The 23,035-nt window shown below is 33.3% G+C and overlaps 3 protein-coding genes across 5 annotated transcripts; all 3 read left to right on the plus strand.

Moving 5' to 3' along the window:
* Nucleotides 1-8,931: 8,931 nt before the first annotated feature.
* LOC100805888 (protein CROWDED NUCLEI 2) lies at nucleotides 8,932-15,231 on the plus strand. Its single transcript, XM_026128075.2, has 6 exons — nucleotides 8,932-9,392; nucleotides 10,454-10,663; nucleotides 11,210-11,463; nucleotides 11,567-11,837; nucleotides 11,950-12,033; nucleotides 12,955-15,231. The coding sequence occupies exons 1-6, from the start codon at nucleotides 9,336-9,338 to the stop codon at nucleotides 13,594-13,596; spliced, it is 1,518 nt and encodes a 505-aa protein (XP_025983860.1). The 5' UTR covers nucleotides 8,932-9,335; the 3' UTR covers nucleotides 13,597-15,231.
* LOC113001403 (protein CROWDED NUCLEI 1) lies at nucleotides 13,645-16,908 on the plus strand. Its single transcript, XM_026128078.2, has 3 exons — nucleotides 13,645-15,063; nucleotides 16,241-16,451; nucleotides 16,539-16,908. Exon 1 carries the CDS (start codon nucleotides 13,645-13,647, stop codon nucleotides 15,061-15,063), a length of 1,419 nt encoding a protein of 472 aa, XP_025983863.1. The 3' UTR covers nucleotides 16,241-16,451; nucleotides 16,539-16,908.
* Nucleotides 16,909-19,597: 2,689 nt separating this feature from the next.
* Nucleotides 19,598-22,429, plus strand: LOC100783426 (piriformospora indica-insensitive protein 2). Of its 3 annotated transcripts, none has more exons than XM_006573217.4 (3): nucleotides 19,598-19,757; nucleotides 20,205-20,437; nucleotides 21,027-22,429. In XM_006573217.4, exons 2-3 carry the CDS (start codon nucleotides 20,228-20,230, stop codon nucleotides 22,212-22,214), a joined length of 1,398 nt encoding a protein of 465 aa, XP_006573280.1. In that variant the 5' UTR covers nucleotides 19,598-19,757; nucleotides 20,205-20,227; the 3' UTR covers nucleotides 22,215-22,429. The 3 variants fall into 3 exon arrangements, with proteins under 3 accessions (XP_006573280.1, XP_006573279.1, XP_040871243.1); XM_006573216.4 differs by having other exon boundaries at nucleotides 19,600-19,757; nucleotides 20,165-20,437; XM_041015309.1 differs by having other exon boundaries at nucleotides 19,601-19,757; nucleotides 20,243-20,437.
* The last annotated feature ends 606 nt before the right edge of the window (nucleotides 22,430-23,035 follow it).

The following is a 23,035-nucleotide window of genomic DNA, read 5'->3' on the forward strand; positions in this document are numbered from 1 at the left end:
TTATTATTTTAATAATATTTAATTATTTAAAGTATTTAATAATTATATAATAATGTTAAAGCATTTAATTATTTGTTTTAATAATGTCAAAGCATATAATACCCTTTTGGTAATTTTAATTATGTAAAAAACTTTTTACAATTTCATCCAAACATCACTTTATTTTAAATAAACACTTAAAAGTTTATCATTCAAAAATCACATTAACTTATGTAAAAATAACTTTTCAGATAAGAACTTCTTGAATAAGTTCTTTTCCTATAAGATCTTCTACAGTAGTGCATCCAAATAGGCCCTAGACCTAGTATTTCCTTGTGGGGAGCACCAAGGTTATTGGTTAAAAATAGAGATTGTGTTGATTACTGCCAGGTGAATAGGCTCACCATTAGGAACAAGTACTCATTGCCAAGGATAGATGATTTGATGGATCAATTGTGTGGAGCAAAGATTTTCTCCAAGATTGATTTGAAGTTAGGCTATCATTTAAATAAGGGTGAAAGAGGAAGATATGCCAAAAATGAGTTTTCAAACTCTGTATGGACACTACGAGTACATAGTTATGCCCTTTGGAGTGACGAATGCTCCTGCTATATTCATGGATTACATGAATTGGATCTTTCTTCCCTTTGTGGATAAGTTTGTTGTTGCATTTACCGATGGCATTTAGATATATTCTTGTACTCATGAAAAGCATGAAGAGCACTTAAGATTCTGAAGGAAAAGCAATTGTATGATAAGCTCTCTAAGTGTGAGTTTTGGTTAGAAGAAGTCAAGTTTTTGGGCCATGTGATCTCAGCTGAAGGGATTGCAGTGGACCCCTATAAAGTGAAAGTTAGGTTGCAATGGGAGCATCCTAAGATAACCACAGAGATTAGAAGATTTGTTGGGTTAGATAGATACTATCTGAGATTCATAGAAGGATTCTCTAAAATAGTAGAACCTTTGACTTAACTCACTCGTAAGGACCAACCTTTTGCATGGACTAAAGAGTGTGAGCAAAGTTTCCTAGAATCGAAGGATAGATCGACTACTTCATCTGTTCTAGTGCTTCCTAATTCAAGTGAACCTTTTAAGGTTTACTATGATGCCTCCCATCAAGGGTTGGGTTGTGTGTTGATGCAAGGAAGGAAAACGGCGTTTGCTTTGAAGATATGGAGGCATTATCTCTAAGGAGCCAAGTTTGATGTCTTTAGGGATCACAAAAGCCTGAAATATATGTTTAATCATAAGGAACGCAATATTAAACAAAGGTGATGGATGGAGTTTATGAAAGATTATAACTTCCAGTTGATGTACCATCTTGGTAAAGCCAATGTTGTAGTCGACGCCTTAGTAGGAAGACTTTTTAGATGTCTGCCTTAATAGTGAAGGAGTTAGAGTCCGGGGATATGTTTAGAGATTTGAACCTGTATGTCGATGTGGCTCATGATCGCATTAGTTGTGGCATGTTAACAGTGACTAATGATTTTCTTAGATTGATCAAGGAGAAATAATATGGATCCAAGTTTGCATAGGACATGGTAGTTATTGGGTTCACAAAAGATAGAATTTGTGTGCCACAAAAGGCTGAATTGAAAACACTTATTTTAGATGAAGGCCATAAATGTAAACTTAGTCTACATCCTGGTATGACTAAGATGTATCAAGATTTGAAGAAAATGTTTTGGTGGTTGGGCATGAAGAGGAACATGCACAATATGTGGCAACATGTTTGACTTGTTAGAAGGCTAAAGTTGAACATTGCAAATGATAGATATTCCTAGGTGGAATTGCAGTGGCATTACTATGAACTTTGTTACTCATTTGCTAATATCAACTAGAGGTTGTGATGCAATATGGGTGGTTGTTGTTAGGTTAACGAAGTGTGTTCACTTCTTCCTGGTTAACATGAAGTATTCCTTGGAAAAGTTGTCTCGGTTACACATTTCTGATAGAGATTGTACGAAATGTCTTCTAGTATCATTTATGATAGAAATCCTAGATTTGCTTCAAGGTTTTGGAAAAGTTTGCAAGGAATTTTAGGATCTAAGTTGAGACGATCCAATCATTAGAAGACTGTTGTGGGCATGTACTTTGGATCATCTAGGTATTTTGGATCCCTTTATTGGTACCAAGATGGGGTGAATGTGGTTGTGGGAAAAATTCTTACAACAAACTACAGAGAAGATTAAGTTGATTCAAGAGAGGATGAAAACCACACATGATAGACAAAAATCTTATACAAATAAGCATAGAAGATTGCTTAGGTTTGAGGATGGCAATCATGCTTTTTTTTCCTGAAGGTTACCCTGACTACCGGTGTAGGTTGAGCAATCAAGCCAAAAAAGCTCACTCCTAAGTTTATTGGACCTTTTCAGATTGTGATGTCATGATCTTATTACTTGTGCTTATAAGTGTCTTTTTTCATTGTAAGATGAAATTATATATGACTTTATGTTAATCGAGATGTTAATTCATTTAATTTTTTTAACTTTGGTGTATTATGAGTGTTAGTAGGGTATTTCAGGCTCAAATATATGGTCACAAAAACCTATAGAAGTGGGGTAAGAATATAAGAAAAAGGTAGCCGATTAGAAAATAGACAATGAAATCAACCACCCTTTCCCCTTAACCCCTTCAATATTAAAAATCTCCAAATCCTCTCCATCTCACTTTCTTTCTCTTTTTCCCTTTTCTGCTCAAAAATCTATTCTCCACTATAGCTTGCATGTTGAAACCCATTTAGTGGTAGCTTGATTTCTCAGGAGCGTTAAAGGTTCCTTGCTGAATTTCAGTAGGTGAGTGACAAATCCCTTCCTTTTTTTGATCCCTTGAGCTCATTTTCCCTTCTTGCATGACCTCTTTGATGGGTGGTGTTAGAATCTTGTAGTAAGACTGTTTTGATGTTGGCCTAGGATTTATTAGTTGGTCTTAGAACACAAACTGAGGAGGTCCGCTCAAAAATCACCAAGTGCATCATTGTTCCTATCTTTTACAAGGGCTTAAAACCCTAGGACATTGATTTGGGTAAAGGAAGTTTTTATTACGTAACTTATTATTTGCATTGAGTTTTGATGTTGTTTTTTGTGATGTTTGGTTGCTGAATATTAGGTGTTTAAGCTGTTTTGGTCATTTTAGGGTGTTGGTGTGGATTGGGGATTGGATTTCTCTGTTTTGAAGCCAATGCATGATCTACAAAATTTTGCAATCTCACTGAGTGAGACATTCTTGCTAAGCGAGCAAATCCCTCTGATTTGGAAAAGTTAGAAATTTCACAAGTCTCATTAAGTGAGCAAAATCCTTTGATTTGGAAAATTTAGAAATTTCATGAAACTTGCTAAGCAAGCAAACCTAGCTGATAAAAAAAGATTAGAACTCGCTAAGCAAGACAAATAATGGCTTAGCTAGAAAATGCTACTTGAGCAAAAATGTTAGTTGTCACTTCTTTTTGTTTTGGCTATAAAGTTCCAATAATTATAATTAATAGTCATTTTCTTTTCTCAATAACGAATATGATCAATTGTGGAATTAACGTAGAGATAGAATGTTAGAGTACTACAAAACTTAAAAAGGGTTGTGTGAATGTTGTGATTTGAAAACCTAAAACTACATTAGGAATATGCTTGGTCTAAAAAATGATGATGTGTGAGAGTGTAGAATGCCTAGTTGAACTTATGGAATTGCTAGATGGGCTCCTAAGTTTGTTGCTAAGAATGAAAATGGGCTTGTAGTACCATATTAGTCGATGAATAGTGCATAATGACATTGTATGTGGGCAAACACGTAAGTTGAGAGTGTTTGGTGAGCTCTCAACCTAATGTTAGGGGTTTTCGTGGTGGCTAATGGGAATTGGGCTATAGATTATATGAGTGGGTGAAATCCTATAAATGTAAAGTCATGCAAACCTTATAGAGGTAATTCATTACCCACACTTGTCTAATTTCGATAAAATCACACTACCTCCACAAGGTCAACTTAAGAGACTCCCTAAATGGTCAAAGAATAGGATCATGGTAGGGGATGGGGCCTATAGGGACCACCCAAAAGTTGTAGAAATGTCCATGGATTCATGTCCACTTAACATTACATGATGCATATGCATGAGATTAAAGTTTCAATTGAGATTATCGTATCATATGCTTGAAATGATTTGTGAATGAATGTTTGATTCAAACTTCTCTTTTAAGCTATCTCATTATGCCTTTACCTTTTTATTGTATGATTCTTTTATATAAGTTTATCCTTGCTTTTGTGTCTGTGTTATATCGTATGACTATGAGGGTCGTGTTTGACACGAGAGCAAATAGTACTGATGTTATAGGAGATTATACAACTTCTTGAATACGTAGATGTAGAAGATGGATTATGAGTCAAGATCTCTCTCTTTTTGCTAGTTACATATATAATGTTAGAGGAGACCAACTTAGGGCCTTGTGATAGTCTTTTAGGTTGTTGTATATATTTTTCCCTTAAAGGGAATTCTTTTGGAACTTGTAGTTTACTTTCATAGACAATATATTGTTAACACTTTTAAGACATGCTAATTACCTTGTGTTCTAATATCAAACAATACTTGAATAATATAGTTGTATGTTTTGTACACATGGTAAAATTTAAAAATTAAAGAGATCAAAATGAAATTACTGTGAAGTAAAATAGAAAAACACTTAGATAAATCAAATAACTAAAATCAATCATGAAAAATTTAATTTTAAGTCATAACAAGTATAATTTAAGTTTCTAAAAAAGTTTCAATTAAAAATAAATTCTTAGTAAGAGAACTAGAAGAAACACATATGAAATTTAACTTGTGTAAATCTCAAGTCTAACTATTTTTTCATGTCAGTTTTCTTTCCTCGTGCAGCTGATGCACACCCTCTAACATAGTGCCTCTCTCATTGAGTGTCAATTTTGAAATTTGCCAAAAAGAGTAAGGTTAAAAGTGTAAAATGAAAGTTTAAACTTTTCCTATATATAGACCTACCTCTCAAGAATTTTCCTTCACTCCAAACCCAATACTCCCACTGAGACACACTCTCTTTCAACTCTTCCTGTAACGACCCGCCTACGATATTACTCTAAAATACTATAACATACTATAACATACATAATTCTATTATAGTTCAAACTAGAAATATCTAGAATATGTTTTTTTTTTCTTTTCTATTTTTATATGTGACTTGAGAATGAACTGACTTTATCAGTTTCATCAAGTTTTGATATTAATCCCATACTCACTAATTATTTTTGTAGACAATATAGTGTGTTTTACATAATTTTCTCATAGAGCTCTAATTTTTATGAGAAAATTAACCTACCCTTATTTGACTTGTAAAACATGATTTTAAGTTCAAATAATTATATTATGATTATTTGAGACTGTTTGCCACAAATATTTAACCAAGATTAGGGTATGGACTTGTCCATGTTTGTGTGGTGTGTTCTTACAACCGCTTTTATAGACAAGAGTGTAAGAACATATGTGTGTGTGAGTTACTTGAGAATTCAAGTGAGGACTTGTTTGTAATTATTGATGCTTGTATAAGGGCATATCTAGACTAGCGTTAGTAGTAGTTATATGTATACGATGATTCTTGAAACAACTAATAAAGATGTTTGAGGGAATCATGGCCGAGAGATCTAACGTTGCGACCCAACAAATCTTGGATAGTATGACTGTTCTACTAGAGACCCTAGTCAAAGTTAGACTCAATATCTCGTGTAATGATTGTTGATTCCATTTATGAATTTTTTTTGTTCTTTATTTTTTTCTTATTTGCTCTTTTTGATTGATGTTTTTGTAAGTCGCTAAATTTATTGCCATTTCATCCTTTCTTTTCCTTTTTAAGCGTATCCTTTTTTAATTATGATAATTTTTTAACGTAACGATTAATTAATTTTCATGTAATTTTTTAAGCATATCATTATAGACAAAATCTCTAATTAATGATGATTTCATAACTCTTACAAATGATCTTGTAGCTTGTTTCTTACATTCGTGATTTATAGGGTCTCATTTTCTAGCAAATTTTGGGTTATCTTTGATACTAATCTCAAAGTGTAGGTACATGATAAGCCATAACGATCACAGGTAGTGCAAATGATATGCAAACCTTTATACTTCACCATGTACTAATGATCATTCCCTCGAATAGTACCTACCACTAATTGATTTAAATCTACTTCAGCACAAATTCTTACGAATCTTCTTCTCCACTTTCAAAATGTTATTTACTTCGATTACCCTTCCTATAATTGAGGTCATAGCAAAACTTTCATCATAATATACAATATTTAAATTAGGGAACCTAATCCACACTAACATGAATATAAATCATTGTTTTAAGGAAATTAAATTTTAGAAGCCAATTGTTAACTGTTAATTAGTGGTCAAAGATCATTCAAAGGTCATCATTTAAAAGTCTCTCTACCATGCACATATCAAACTTGACTATATACAACTTACAACTTGTTACTCACATCAATATTATCAATCCCTCCATACTATTACATTCATTTGAACATTTATTTCATGATGTTGTAATTGATGGTTTTACCTCTGTCTCAGTAGCAAGCACATCCTTCCAAGGGTTGCACAACTCTTAGAAAATCTAATAATCAAATAACACATTTTGTAGCATCCTATTATTATCCTCAGGCTCAATACAAACAAATATTTTTGTTATTAGATCAATTTACTACGTTACTAAAAGTCCCTTGTTAGTGTTATTGTGTCTCGAAAAGAAATCTTATTTTCAAGTTAAGTGTGACCTTCTTTATAATATAATTCAGTGGTTTTTTAAATGGAAATCATAATTTATTCTTTTGCACAATAGTTCATTTTAATTGATTGATGCTACTATTTTAGGTTAGTGGTTTGGTAAATATTTTTCCTCTTCCAATCTCTTAAATATGCTTTAATAAAAACAAAATCATTGGTTAAATTTTATGTTTGACAACACAATTTTTTTTTATATCATGTGTTGTGTTTTGATTAATTAAGTGTGCCAATGTCAAGAGTTTTTTTAAAATAATGAGTTAATACATAATTTAATCGTTACAAGAGACAATTTTTATTATTTTAATTACTAGAAGTTTGCATTTGCATAAATTATCTTTAAGAGACAAAAAACTATACTTTATAGTATTAACATTTTTAAAGTCTTGCAAGGATTAATTTAAAATTGTTTACATATATACATGGAAACTCTATCCAAATGTTAAATTAAATTTTATAATATTGAATGAATTTATAATTTTTTAAACAAATGATTTTGTGTTATGCAAAATGGCTTGATTACACAACCTAAAAAAGGGATGAATATATGATTAAAAGTTCACTCTTTAATGTTAATATATTAATATGATAAAAAAGAGTTATTGATTTTAGTTTTAGGTTGTCTAACATATTTTTAACATAAAAGCCATTACATAAGGTATGATGCAAATATCGTATTCACCTTTGGTCCTTATAAACATAAATAATATAATAGAAAACAAAAAGAATAAATATATTCTAAAATCCCTCAAAAAAATTCTAAAAAAAACGCATAGTAAACAAATAAATTGTAAAAGAACATTCAATAATTTTTAAAGAAAAATATAAATGCATGAAATGAAGTCGACAACATTATACTGAAGAAAGCATGCAGACTATAGTAAATTATATTATATCAATATTAATAAACATAAAGTACAAAATATATTACTTTTAAGGTTTTTTTTCTTCTTTTTAAAAACAGAAATAAAGATGATGAGTATAAGAGATATGTAAAAATTGTTAATTTATATTGAACATGAAACTTAAGAATGAAAAACACAATTAATTAAACACACTATAAAACAAAAAAATGAAACATAAATAAGTTTAGAAATATTACATTACTACATATTTAAAACAAAATGTGTAAATATTTTTATCAGTTCAATACAATAAAGTATTTCAAATTAAAGTTTAAATATATTTATTAGTATTATAATATTTAAATATTACATATATAAAATGTTTTAAATATGACAACTCTCAAGTTGAATATTTTCTGTGTGAAATATTAAGTACATATTTCAGAAGATGTTTTTGACCAAAGTTTGGAAGATTTTTAATTAATTGAAATTCATTAACATAAATCAACTTATTAAAAAATACATTATAATGAAGACTTTTCAATCACTCATTAAACAATAAATTGTAAATTTTTTTTGGTACATACTAAATATTAGATAATGAAAAAGCATCTAATTTGAAAAAAAAAAGTATTAAATAATTATTGAGAATGAAATGCATTAATTATAAAAATAAAGGTTTTTCAATGACCTATTAAACGATAACATTTAGATTAGAAAAATGTCTTCAAACAACATTTTATTTCAAATAATAAAAATATTAAATTTATTTTATTTATTTTCTATATATGATGTTAATACTAAAAAAATTTCTAAATAAAATAAATGACTGCACATGGTTAAATATTTTTAATTGTAAGACTGTTAATTTATTTTGACTTCAATATTTCCAAAATTAAAAAAATATAAAACAAATATTTATTTATTTTATTTGTTAAATGACATTAAAATTAAATATATAAATATAATAAATAAATACATAATAGCCAGTAAATTAATGCATGAATTTAAGTAAATAACTATTAATGTCATTATCATTCCCATAATATTAATGAACAAAAAACAATCTAAAGTGCCCTTATTTGAGTGAGAAAAAATACATCAAAACTTCTTTTCTTTGTTATATAAAAATAGTAAAATATAATAATAAAAAGATAAAACAGAAACTTTACCAAATAAATTTATTTTATTCTGTCATATTTTTCTATTATTTTTTGAAATGATATTTTTCTAATTTATTCCCCCAACAATCATTATCCAGAAATGGAGCGTTTAATTTCCCCCAATTAAGTTCCCTCATTTGTCGAATCACAAATTATTGCAATCCAAATTGTTGTAGTAGTACAAAACACACTCTGTTAAACGGTCCATTTTCTATTACCCTTTTCAAAATTTTCACACTTCACCAAAACACAAATCAATCCCTCCCTTTTTCTTTTCCGGCGAAACCCTCACCGTCGTTTCGTTTTCTATCACTTTTCCGGCGATTTTTTTTCGTTGCATCGACAGTGCAATGTTCACGCCGCAGAGAAAGGCGTGGCCGGCCGCGGTGGCGTTCACGCCGCATCGGGGCGGTTCCGCCTCCGCGAAGGGAAAGGCCGTCGCGGAGGGTCCGCCGCCGCCGCCTTTGGGATCTCTGACGGAAACCACGGTCGCGGTGGGGCTCGACCCCGCGGGGAACGTCGAGGACCTGGAAGCGGTTCACCGAGTTGGGGTTGCTGGACGAGGCTGTGATGCAGCGGAAGGACCACGAGGCGCTCGTGGAGAAGGTTTCTAGGCTCGAAAGAGAGGTTAGTTTCGATGTTTTTTTCAAATTTTCGTCATTATTTGTTTGAAGCACTTTTCTGGGGTTTGATTCGTTTAATTTGATGCGTTTTTGCTAAGTTTGTCTTTTTTTATGATTTTTGTATTGCTTATAAATATACATTTTGTTGTTTGAATTAATGATTGATTGGCACTTGGCATTTGGTATTTATGATTGATCAATTTGAATCTATAGTTGCAGTTGGTCACTAATGTTTTGAATATTGTTATTGATGTCGCTATCGATGCTGATATGGTTTAAAGAAAGGAACTATTTTGATTGATTCTACTATCAACTTAATAGCAAGTACATGAGTTTGGATCCTCCCATTCCCCCAAAAATGAAGCCCTTGATGTGTTGCTGAAATTACTGGCAAATGTGGCTGTGAAAGAAGCGTTATAGTTGATAGAGTAATGAAGACAATGCATTTTATGCTATTGCATCTAAATGTGGCTGTGACTATTATAATATATAGGATATGCTATGGGGGAATATACGTATATAGATATGTGAATAATATACATTAATAAAACATAATAAATATGTAATTGTAATTCTTCAAATTCAAACTAAGTGCACACTTTGTTAACATAATTGCCCACTGCCAGCAAAACACTGAGAAAATAAAATAATTTGACCCACTTTAAAATTAAGATTCAACGTAGTTAGTGGTTTCTAACACATGATACTTTATGGATATGTATTGGTGAAGTATCCAATTCATGAACATGTCTATCTGTGTAACCAAGCAAATTCCTTTTTGGCCTTTCCATTACTATTTATGAAATATTTTATGGTTGTGAAATTTCCCAATAAATATTGTGTTCATTGAATTTTATTGCAGAAGCATCTTCTTGTGGAAATCATTTATCTCTATGATGATTGATCATTGATGAACTATTTGGTTCCTTTCATTTTTTATAGCTTTTTGACTACCAATACAACATGGACCTCCTATTGATTGAGAAGAAAGAATGGAGTTCAATGTTTGATCAGCTGTGATGATTGATCATTGATGAACTATTTGGTTCCTTTCATTTGTTATAGCTTTTTGACTACCAATACAACATGGACCTCCTATTGATTGAGAAGAAAGAATGGAGTTCGATGTTTGATCAGCTGGGGCAAGAACTAGCTGAAACTCAGGAGATTCTCAAACGAGAACAGTCAGCACATTTAATTGCATTATTTGAAGTTGAGAAGCGAGAGGAAAATTTGAAGAAAGCATTAAGCACGGAGAGGCAGTGTGGGGCTGATGTATGTTTTTGTTTTTATCTTCAATTATATTATATGATTGTGTTAGATTTGTCTACTTGCATACATTGCCTCTTTTTTCTGTTGATCTTGTCTTCATTTTTACTTTGGTCAGTGTTGGAAGAGCTGATTATAGGATGTTGGGCTTTAACTTTTTCCTCTCTTCCTCATTTTTCCCCTTACCTTGAGCTTCATTATGCAGTATTTAAGCATTACCCTTCCATAAAAACCACAATTGATATTAGATAAAAATTATGGTGTGCTCAAAACCATAATTTTATCTGTTTTTGTTTCCTGGCTCCTGCCTATACTAATTATCAGAAAAATGTCACCTTATTTTCTTAAACCAAGTAGGCCTTAAATTTTTTACCTTGATACATGTTCTCTTATGGATTTTCATGTTGTTCAATACCTTATCAATTTATTTCTATTTCAATTTTATGACAAGATTTGTACGGCATTTTTGGATTTGTTAAGGTTGTCGCTTGAGACGTCTGTTTAGATGTTCCTTGATTTGATGTTGATGTTTTGGAAATCAATCAATTGCAGCTTGAGAGAGCTCTGCGTGCAATACAAGAAGAGCATGCCCAAGTCCAGTCTTTCTCTCATACAAAGCTAGCTGAAGCTAATGCATTGGTTGATGGAATTGAAGAGAAGTCTTTGGCGGTTGATAAGAAACTGCTTGATGCAGAAGCTAAGCTTGCTGAGATAAACAGAAAAAATGCAGAGCTGGATATGAAATTGCGACAGGTGGATGTTCAGGAAAGTTTGCTTCAAAAGGAGCGTTTGTCTTTAGCTACTGAGTATGCTCTATGCACTACATTTTATGGATGTTTCTATGCGTCATGTTATTTTGGCTCTTTTGCATTGCGACTTAATTCATTAAGTTGGTATTGTACGTTGCAGTCGAGAATCATTTGAGGCAACATTCTACAAACAAAGGGAAGATTTGAAGGACTGGGAAAGGAAGCTAAAGCAAAGAGAAGACATGCTATGTGATGGTAGGCAAAATCTTGGTGAGAAAGAAGAAAAGATAGTTGAAACTGAGAAGAACCTTAGGCAGAAAGAAAGAGACCTAGAAGTGTTGGAGAAGAAAATTGATTCATCTAATTCTTTATTGAAAGGAAAGGAAGCTGAGATAATTAAAAGAGTAGCAGATTTAGATGTGGAAGAGAAGGTGTGTTTTGTTCTTTTTCATTGTGAATTGATGACTTTTGTGTTCTGTTTTTTATGCAAACATCTATTTGCTGATCCTTTCCATTAATTGTGTGTTGTGATTCTGGTTGCAGAAAGCGGATTCTTTAAAGAGCATGCTGGAGATGAAAGAGAAAGAATTGCTTGCACTGGAACTGAAGCTTAGTGCTAGAGAAAGAGTGAGTCTGGGAACCTGGTGATTTTTCAATAGAATAAAATGTCATGCAAAGTTGTATGAATGGAAAAATTGCATGATACATCAATTTATAATCGCTTAGTACATGTTGCCTAGAAATGAAATCCAAAAGATATATTGTTAGAGATACACTTGTATTTTTCTGAAATATGTAGATTTCAATGATGCTTACATGATGCATCTGCTTTTGGCCTTGCTGAGATGCAAGAGGTATTGTGATGTAAAGTGAGATGACTTGATCTTTAATCATTTCTAAGAGCTCAGTAAACTCCATTGTGAATGAATGAATGGTTCTAGGGCTAAGGCGTTTTTTAGTTTCTGCATCATAGTGTCCTAGGCAATCATTTGTCCACAATCCACAATTAAAAACTCTGTCTGTAATATTAGTAATGCTTTGCTTTTATCATCTTGAAATCTGCCTTTCAAGTATGTATTTCATAGGAAAATCGAAGAATTTTAATATTTTGAATAACATCTATTTACATGTTGTTAGTTCATTTATTACTTTTAATTTTTTTTACAGGAAAAGGGAATATTAGAATAACTCTGCACTAATTTGAACTTTCTACTTTGTTAAGGATAAAATTTGCATCATAGGGAGATCAAATACTGAAGCCAGTTTTTCCCATTATACATTAATGATAGTTTGAAGAATCATTTACCTAACTGAATGCCTATATTGCAAATTCATGGTAATTTACTTTTTTGAAACTTTGGGAATGACAACTTTACACAACTTTTACCAAGTGAAAGTAGGGAAATTAATTGAAAATGGGAATTCACTATATAAACCCATAGTCTTGTGACATATAAATATAATGTTTTTTGTGAGCATAACATGTATGTCTTGAGTAACTTGCATGATTTTATTGCATTCTGACTGTTGAACCTGTGGTTCCTACAGGAGGGGATCGAGAATCTCCTTGGTGAACAAAAGGCTACTCTGGATTTAAAGTTGCAGCAGGTTGAACTTGAAATGGAACAAAAGCAGAAATCCCTCGTTGAGGAGTTTAGCAGCAAGGAGGAAGTCTTTGAGCAGAGGGAAGTCGAAGTCAACCGTAGGGAAAAAAAGGTTGGAAAAGAAGAGCAGGCATTGAATAAGAAGACTGAGAGAATAAAAGAGCAAAATAAGGAGATTGAAGCAAAGTTGAAATCCTTAAAGGAGAAGGAAAAGACTATGATAATCAAAGAGAAAGAGTTGGAGAAGGAAAAACAAAAACTGCTTGCTGACCGGGAGAGCCTGGAGAATTTAAATGCTGAACTTGGGAAGATGAAAGCTGAGATTTCTCAGAAGGAGCTGCAAATATGCCAAGAGACCGAGAATTTGAAGCTTACTGAAGATGATAGGGCAGAGCATTCTCATTTGCAATTGGAACTAAAACAGGAGATAGAGCATACCAGATTGCAGAAGGACTTTATTATGAAGGAAGCTGAAAACTTAAGGGAGGAGAGACAGAGGTTTGAGAAAGAGTGGGAAGTGCTGGATGAAAAAAGAGCAGAAATTACTAGAAAGCAGCGTGATATTGATGTGGAGAAATTTTTTTAAAGAAAACTTCAGAACAGCGAAGAAAGGTTGAAAAGTGAGAAACAACATATGCAAGATCATATAAAGAAAGAGCTGGAGAAGCTTGTATTGGAGAAGGAATCATTCAGAGATTCAATGAAGCAAGAGAAACATCTTTTGTCTGAAAAGGTGAAAAATGAAAAGGCACAAATGCTTCAAGATTTTGAATCGAAGACGAGGAATCTTGAGAATGAAATCCAGAAAAGACAGGAGGAAATGGAGAAAGACTTGCAGGAAAGGGAGAGAAATTTTCAGGAGGAGATGCTAAGAGAGCTTGACAACATTAATAACTTGAAGGATGTTATTGAGAAGGAATGGGAAGAAGTGAAGGCTGAGGGGATTAGGTTGGAAAATGAGAGGAAGGAACTTGAGTCGAACAAGCAGCAACTGAAGTCTGGCCAACATGAGATGCATGAAGACTCTGAAATGCTTATGAGTCTCAGCCGGAAGGTTAAGAAGGAACGGGAATGCCTTGTTGCTGAAAGAAAACATTTTCTTGAACTTGTTGAGAAGCTAAGGAGTTGCAAGGGCTGTGGTGAAGTTGTTAGGGACTTTGTTGTATCTGATATTCAGTTACCTGACTTTACGGAAAGAGTGGCCATTCCCTCACCTATCTCCCCTGTTCTGAATGACAAGCCTCCTAAGAACTCCCAGGACAATGTAGCTTCTTCTGAGTTTAACATCTCTGGATCTGTAAGGCCTGTGTCTTGGCTCCGTAAATGCACAACCAAGATTTTCAATTTGTCCCCAAGTAAAATAGCTGATGCTGTTGGTGCTTCAGACATGGCTGGGACATCACCACTTTCAGATGTCAATTTTAGTGTAGAGAACATAGATGCGCTGCCTGCATCTCTTCCTAATATAGGAGCTAGAGTTATTTTTGATGAACGTCAACCAGCAGGTGGGATGGCACATCACTCTTCAGATACACCACACCTCCAATCTGATAACATTGATAAAGAGGTTGGTGATGAATACTCTCTATCCATAGGTGATCACAGCCATGTGGATAGTTTCATAGATGGAGATCCAGGTGATTCCCAGCAGTCTGTTCCAAAGCTTGGTCGGTGCAAACCTGGGAGGAAAAGCAAATCTGGAATTGCTAGAACATGCTCAGTGAAGGCTGTTGTTGAAGAGGCCAAGGAGTTTCTAGGAAAAGACCCAAAGAAAATAGAAAATGCAAGCTTGCAGTCTCTCAATACTGATCATATCAGAGAAGATAGTCGAGAAGACTCCAGTTTCACCGAGAAAGCCATTGGTAACACTAGAAGGAAGCGGCAATGGGCACAAACTTCCAGGATTACAGAAACTGAGCTGAATGCTGGTGATAGTGAAGGACATTCAGATAGTATTACAGCTGGTGGGTGCAGGAAGAAGAGGCAAACAGTTGCTCCACTGACACAAGTTACTGGGGAGAAGCGATACAATCTCAGGCGGCATAAGACATAAGTTTAGTCTCAGGCCTCATCTGGGATCAATAACAGTTTACATTATATGTTATGCTAATTGTGTTTATTTTTGGTGATAATTCTCTAGGATGAGGTATGAACTGAATATATATGGGTATTGATGTTTGGATTAATGATATGTTTGAAATAAATTCATGGTTGATTTCCACACTGAAGGACTAATCTGTCATTTTTTCTCCTCCTCTTGTCCCCTGCCCAAAAAGGAATAAAGAAAAAATGTGGGGTTCCAATCTGTTGCACTGATTGGCTTGATTTTGTTATTGTGATTTCCAAGGTTGCTTCATTTTGTAATAATAGATCATAATGTCAATTGATCTTTCTAACTGTTTATTGCTTAGTCAATGTGATCTTTAGATTTCTGCAATAGCAAGAAAGAATGGTACTTATTACATTGTGGTTGGGAAATGAACTATTTCAGCGTAAATCACTCAAGCGGCTAGATTATTTAATTTATGGACAGAAACACTATTTTTCAGATACTAAAAAAAATATTAAGATTGAAGTTTCTGTTCTGTAGTATGTTTATTAAAATAAATTCTCTTTAAGTAATGATAAAAGGTTAGACTTCTTGGGTTAGTGTTTCCTGCTTTTTTTAAGAAGCAAATTCTAGATGCTTCTTATAAAAGCGCTTATATAAAAAGTGTTTTTTTTTAAATTGATTTTTTTTTAAGTTTAAACAAACTGATCCCTTTATTTGTTGATATGACCTCAAGGTGAATAATATCTTTTAAGAATTTGGTTTTTAATCAAGTCTAAGGTGTAATATGATCCATGTAGCGGACCTTACATAATGGTGTAAGGCGATTCTGATTGAAGCCACACAATCTTGGTTTGCTCATTTGCTTAGCAATTTTCTGTTTTAGACAGCACAAGCTTTACTTGGCTGTCCAGCTGTCGTGTGGTGGATACTTTCCCAATAGTAAATGGTATTTTACGTGTGTATAAATAGTAGGAAATTGAATTGCTGGATTGAGCTACTGTTTAATGCTATTTGAATTTATGTGAGAGAATGTTAAGGGTGTTATTGCAAGTGTGTCTTGCATGTGGCTGGCAAGTATGTTTAGCAGCAAAACCATCAGGCATCATGTCTGTTAATGTTTGTTGCAGTGGTCATAATTTTCTTGATTGTTTCTGACATCACCCCTTTTCTTTAGCAGTGCTGGCAAAGATTCATCAACACAGAACATATCAAATGCAACAAAGAGTGTGGAGAAAGAAGCTGCTGCTGGTAAATTGGAGGGTGATAAAAACAATCCTGAAGTTTTTGAAACTTCATTAGCAGTAGATGATGACAATGTACAAGACACAAACCTGGTGCAGGTCTCGACAGTAAAGACTGTGGAGTTCTCAGACGATAGAGCTGTTAGGGTAACACAGCCTTGTTTTGATGATTGATTTCTTTGAAATTTTTATATATATGTTTTATTTTATTTTTACACATTTTTTCTTCTACAGTTTGAACTACCAAAAGATGATGTTGATGAAGATGGAAGATGGAAGCACTATTCATGAAGTTGAAAATGATGATGATGATGAGGAGGAGGAGGAGGAGGAAGAGGAACATCTGGGTGAGGTGTCCATTGGAAAGAAAATCTTCAGATTTTTTACAACGTGATGGAAGTAGTTATATCACAATAGATATACATATGTCATCATTCCATATTTCGGAGATTATGCATGTAATATTACTTTGGTGTAGCTTCCATTTTTGCTTTGGCATTTATTAACTGGCAGATGAGAAGCATTGTTCTGCTGCCTGTGTTCTCAATAATTGTTCTCTTGCAAAATAGATTTGCTGCTTAAGAAAGGTTGATGCTTCCTAAAATTGAACTAAAGGGGTGAATCAACTTCAGTATTAATGTTTGCATTAATTGATAAAATTAAGCAATTACGTCGATGCTTCAGAACATTATTTGGAGCATGTGCAGTGAGCGAGTGACTCAATGGAAGTTCATATCTAAATAAAAAGGCTTCCTATTAATACGATATAAATTGAATAAATATATATTTCTCTTTTACCTTTCCTGTTTACACATTTGAAAACAGAATAACACCCTGGGGCCTTTTGACCCTACCCTACATAAAATCGCATGCTTCTTGGAAATAAAATAAAATAATACATTGCATCCCAATAAGCACTTATTATTGACTTTTTCTACATGGTGCTATCCTAAATTACTTGCTAGCTAGAGGGTAGCCAGAGGAAACATAGGGGAGAAAAAGACTTGCCAACCTACGTTAGGCTAGGATTCTTTAGCCTTTTGTGATTTTATTGTCCTTTCCATTCTTCTTACAATTGGAGAACTTATTATTACAATGCTATATAATGAGAACTTACTCAAAAAATTATTACCTATATTATATATTTAATCTTTGTTTTCATTCTCTTTGGTCTTTCCTCCCTTTTTCCTTCATTGTTTATTAGTTGTATTTATGTATAGACCACTTAGTTCGTCTATCCTCTCATTATCTCATCTCATTCCATTTGCAAGTTGGAAGTATCTTTATTGATGGTGAAGCTCTATTAATGAGATTAGTCAAGCATTATAAGTTTAATATTAAGAGCGTGTTGGAATTAGTTTATTTTAAAATAACCTTTTTCTTAATAACAACAAGAGCAAAAATCTTATCCCACCATGGAAGGTTAGGTACATGCATCACACACATTATTGAACTCAGTTATCGGAAACAATTTTTTAATAGTTTCTTAAATAGTTACAAAAAACTTTTATTAGGAAAAAGGGTTATTGCTTAGTACCAAGCATGCAACCTATGGTTTCTTAAAAAATAAAAAAATGCAATCTATGGTATAATGCAGGATTGCTAATTTGTACGAAAGGTATGCACATGAATTTAAAATGAGTCAATTAAGTTATTGCATATCCATTCAGTTAGCACAGAAAAAAATATTTTTTTCAATATTTTTACTTGGTAAAATTACTGAGGGGTAAAACTTTTTTTTCCGACTATTTAATTCAATTCAATTGCATACATATTCAAATCCAGTATATGAAGGGGAATTTGAGGAAATAATTCTGCACCAGTTAATTCATGTATTTGATGGTAAAATTCATGTTGAATATATTTGCAACTCTTAAGATTTGTGTGAATTAGAACATATGTTTTTCGTACTCATTATCATTTTCCAATATAAATGTTATATAATAAATATACTATATTCCATACAAATTGTGCACAAACTACTCGGAATGTTTGTTTTAGAACTTAAAGAGGCTTCATAGGACGTTGAATAAAAGCAAGAAAATTTTCTTTTTACATGAAAGTCTAATAATGTGCCAAAGCAAAAATTCTTCCGTTCACATAAACACATAAAAAAGAAACAAACATGCACTTAATGATTATTTTAAATTTTTTTAATCATACGCTGCAGAAAAAGCATGGGAAGCAATGAATTCACTATTCTATTATTGCCATTTTTCTTCTCCTTTTGCTGAGACACGAATTCAATTCATATCCCAGGCTACAAATTTTGAGGATCAGCAAAGACTCTGAGGTTGTTTTTTCGTCTTGTTTTTTGGTACAAAGTGTGGTCCTCCTCATGACCCAACTGCAATCAAGCAATATGGTTAACTTCTATTTTCAAAGCCACTGTTGAATGTTGTCCTTTTTTCCTCTGCAGTTTCAGAAGGCTGTTAAAACCCCCTCAGGTCACCACCACTAAACAAGACAACAAGACAATAACAGATAAAAGCCTAGTTTGTCTTGCATGCACTTACATGCACCTTTCATTTTTTTTTCTTGCATGCATCATGGTCCCCTACTAATACCATTTATCTTCAACTATTCCCCCCTCTCCCAAAATCATTCCTTGCCCTTCAACTTTTCATAATTGTCTTAATTAAATGTTTGGATTAAAGTCTATAAAAGTATCACAAGGCTTACTTTTTCAAAACTGATATCTAGGTAAAATTTTACTCTCAAACATAGTTTTGGGAGTAACCAAACATTACCCTAAACTGATTTTAATTTCAAACATATACTTTTAAACCCTCCCACTGGAAATCCGAACACATCCTAAGATGACTTATTATATTTGCATCTATCTAATAATAATAATAAAAGTAAATGATTTTTATATTGTTACTTAATTATGAGTTGTTTTATGATATGTTTATTGACTTTTATAGTGTTTAGTATCTACTTTAAAAATCATATCTATTTTGGACTAGCTGAGAGTGTTTATATTGACAATACATAGAAATTAAATTTTAAGAATAGGAAAATGATAATCAATATTTAGGGATATTGGTTAAAGAATCAAAGTAAAAAGTTTTTATCGAAAAATATAACAGTGCACTCTTCTGTGATTTTTAATACAACCCCAACATATGCTTTTAATAAAAGCTTTTTATTTATTATGTTCTTAACCAGTGTCTTAGGCACAGGTTAGCATTACCCTTAATAATAATGATAATAATACTAACAATGAGAATACAATAATAGAATCAGAATGAGTGTGCAATTTGCAGACCAGATTGCGCTTTCATCTTATATATAGGCCTTCAGTCACTTGCTACAGCTCTGGCCAAATTAGACTCATTTATGACTTTAAGCTTCGAGAACTGTGCTAGCATAATAACATCTCGTGTTAATCTCTTATATCTGCCATATACTACTTCCTTAGCTTTTCCATAAACACAAGGAAGAAAAGAGGTCAGGTTTCTTGTTATGCTTTTGTTTTTCCTCTAGCATTACTCTCCTTTTTCCGGTTAACTTTGAACACAATTTCAGGATCCTGTTATTCCTTTCTTGATGCTAGAATCTGCTCCATTTTGTTGCATCAAAGTATCACCAGTTAAAAATATCACTAGTTTTTCTGTAGGGACCCCCCCCCCCCCCCCCCCATGGTATTTGTTTTGTCTTGGTATGCCCTTTACTGTTGAGGGAGTAAATCACCTGTTCTTCCTCCTCCTTTGTCTGTCCTTTTTCTTGTAATTTAGCTGGATTTTGTTTCTGTGTGAAAAAAAAAAAAGTGAATTGCGTATGAAAACCATAATGCAAATTGTGCACTAGAGTTCAAGCCAAGTTACCTCCTTCTGTTGTTGTGTTTGTTTCATCAGTTTTGCTCCATCCATCTTGAGCTTATCCTGTGCCTGACAGTGCTGCTTTGACTCAATAACCTCATGAGGAACTTCAAGGCTGTTGGTCAAGCCATCACTGCTCTCTTCATCATCTCTCTGAGTGCATGGTGTTATGGACAAGTAGAACTTGACATGGCTCCAATGGAGAAGGCAGAGCGGGATGCTCTATACTCCACCATTCAAGGCTTTGTTGGTGATTGGTGGAATGGCTCAGATCTCTATCCAGATCCTTGTGGCTGGACTCCTATTCAGGTACTTTTTAATCCTTCCGAATGACTAGACAGTAGACATCACAGTGCAAAATTTCCAAGCAACTACCTTTTTACTGTGCTATGGATAATGGTTGGACATTTTAAATTATTTCTGGTTAAAGTTATGAAACCATCCTTGCATGAGAACATTTCAAATTATTATTATTTTTTGCCTTAAAGATTTCAGGATAATCAATTAATCATTATTATGGAAGTAAATGAGGCCTTGAAAATTTAATAAATGAATAGTGTGATGAAATTCAGCTTTTGTGCATTCAGCAGCAGCATGCCAAAAGAAAAGAAAATCACTTGGCTTAATTTTTCCAGTTCAAAATTCTTCTTTAAAGCTTCTTTTACACAATGATGAAACTTTCCAAAGTATGAATATCAATTATTTGTCTTTTTTCCCCCATAAGTTAAGCAGGTCCTAGTAAAATGTTGCATGCATTAAGTAGCCATTATATTTGTTGCCTATTAAGCCATCTAATCAAAATCAAAATTCTTTACAATTCAACCAAGAAGTTATAAATTTTCCAAAACAGTATGGTCTTAAAATGTTGTTTAATACTTATTATTGTTTTCTGCTGCAGGGGGTCTCTTGTGATCTGTTTAATGGATTTTGGTATGTTACTGTCTTGAACATTGGACCAATCCACGATAATTCTCTAAGTTGTGCCAAAATTTTGGAATTCAGACCACAGTTGTTTGAGCTGAAGCACCTTAAAGCTCTATCCCTATTCAAATGCTTTGAATCACAACACAGGCATCAAGTTACCATCCCCAATGCAAACTGGGAAAAGCTTGCTGGCAGCTTAGAATCACTTGAGTTTAGATCAAACAGAGGTCTCATTGGAAAAATTCCTTCAAGTTTTGGTGCCCTCAAGAACCTTCAGTCACTAGTACTATTAGAAAATGGTTTAACAGGTAAAATTCCACCAGATATTGGTAAACTGAACAAGTTGAAGAGGCTTGTTCTTGCTGGAAACCATTTTAGTGGACACATTCCAGATATTTTTAGTGCATTAGGCGAGTTATTAATTCTTGATTTAAGTAGAAATTCACTATCTGGGACTTTACCTTTGACACTTGGAAGCTTAACTTCCCTTTTGAAGCTTGATGTGAGCCATAACCATTTGGAGGGGAATCTGCTGAAAGAATTTGCTTATCTTAAGAATTTGACCCTTATGGACCTTAGGAATAACAGATTCTCTGGAGGGTTGACATTGAGTATTCAAGAGATGTATTCTTTAGAGGAAATGGTTCTGTCCAACAATGCAATAGGTGGGGATATCAGGACCCTTAAGTGGGAAAACCTTCACAACTTGATCATTTTGGATCTCTCTAACATGGGGTTGAAAGGGGAAATTCCTGAGTCTATATCGGAATTAAAGAGGTTGAGGTTTTTAGGCCTTAGTGACAACAACCTCACAGGCAACCTTTCACCAAATCTATCTACTCTTCCTTGTCTCAATGCACTATATGTTAGTGGCAACAATTTGACAGGAGAGCTTAAATTCTCTGTGGAGTTTTATGGAAAAATGAGAACACGTTTTGGGGCCTGGAACAACCCTAGCCTTTGCTACCCTCTTGGAGTAATATCAACAAGTCATGTTCCATATGGGGTAAAACCATGCCAGCAAGAGATCAAATTGCTAAAATCTAATACAACTGATGGGGATGTGAAGAGGACTTTCCATTCCATAGCCTCTTTGAGCCATACTCCTAATTCCTTCTGGTGGATTTTTCTATTTTTTTTAATATCTTATTTAGGTCTTTAATCAAGAGTAGTTCAACTTTGGCTTTTACTTTTTTATTAGGGTTATTAATTACAACAACCTTTATTGTACTTTGTTATGACATAAGTTAACCGTTTTTTTTCAACTTGCTAGCTGGCATGATCTTACCATCGGCTAGTTTAATTTGTCTATTTAATGTTTGTACACATTTTCTTAACAAAAGTTCAGATAAATTGAATCTTGATAGCTCATTAGAATTATGATAAGTTTTAAGATTTAAACAACACTTATAAATATGATATTATCTGTCATCAAGTTCTTCACATCTGTAGTAAAATTCAAATTTATGCCCTTGTTCCGAGTAACCGTTATTCATTTACAATTTCATTAAGGGTGCCTCAAATCTTTTATTCTCAATTTGTCACCACTAGTAGTAGTACCTGAATACGTGCATACCCAATGTTCAAACAATAAACCTTGGGGGGGTCGCTCTACAAATGGAATACAAAACAGTAATGCCAAAGTCTCGAAGTCATAACACTTTACAGTTGTACAGGTGATTGTTAAGGGCCGAGAACTTACCAGTGTATGTTGGTACACACTTATTTTATCGTACAAATAATTGAACCTATCATTGGATTTCACTATTTGTATTTGTGCGCTAACAATAGTCACATTTTAAGAGTTAGTAGTAACTAACCATGCGGACTTGGTTAATCCAATTGGTTATAAATTTTGCACGAGCAAGCTTTAGATGGTCCAAAAATTTCAGCATAAATTTTAATTATTATGGGCATATAAATATTGCGATCATGTAAGAATTGTTTAATTTTGTATCCCTTTTGATTTAATTTGTGCTCCGG

The sequence above is a fragment of the Glycine max genome, chromosome 1, assembly GCF_000004515.6.
Source record: "Glycine max cultivar Williams 82 chromosome 1, Glycine_max_v4.0, whole genome shotgun sequence".
NCBI lineage: Eukaryota > Viridiplantae > Streptophyta > Magnoliopsida > Fabales > Fabaceae > Glycine > Glycine max.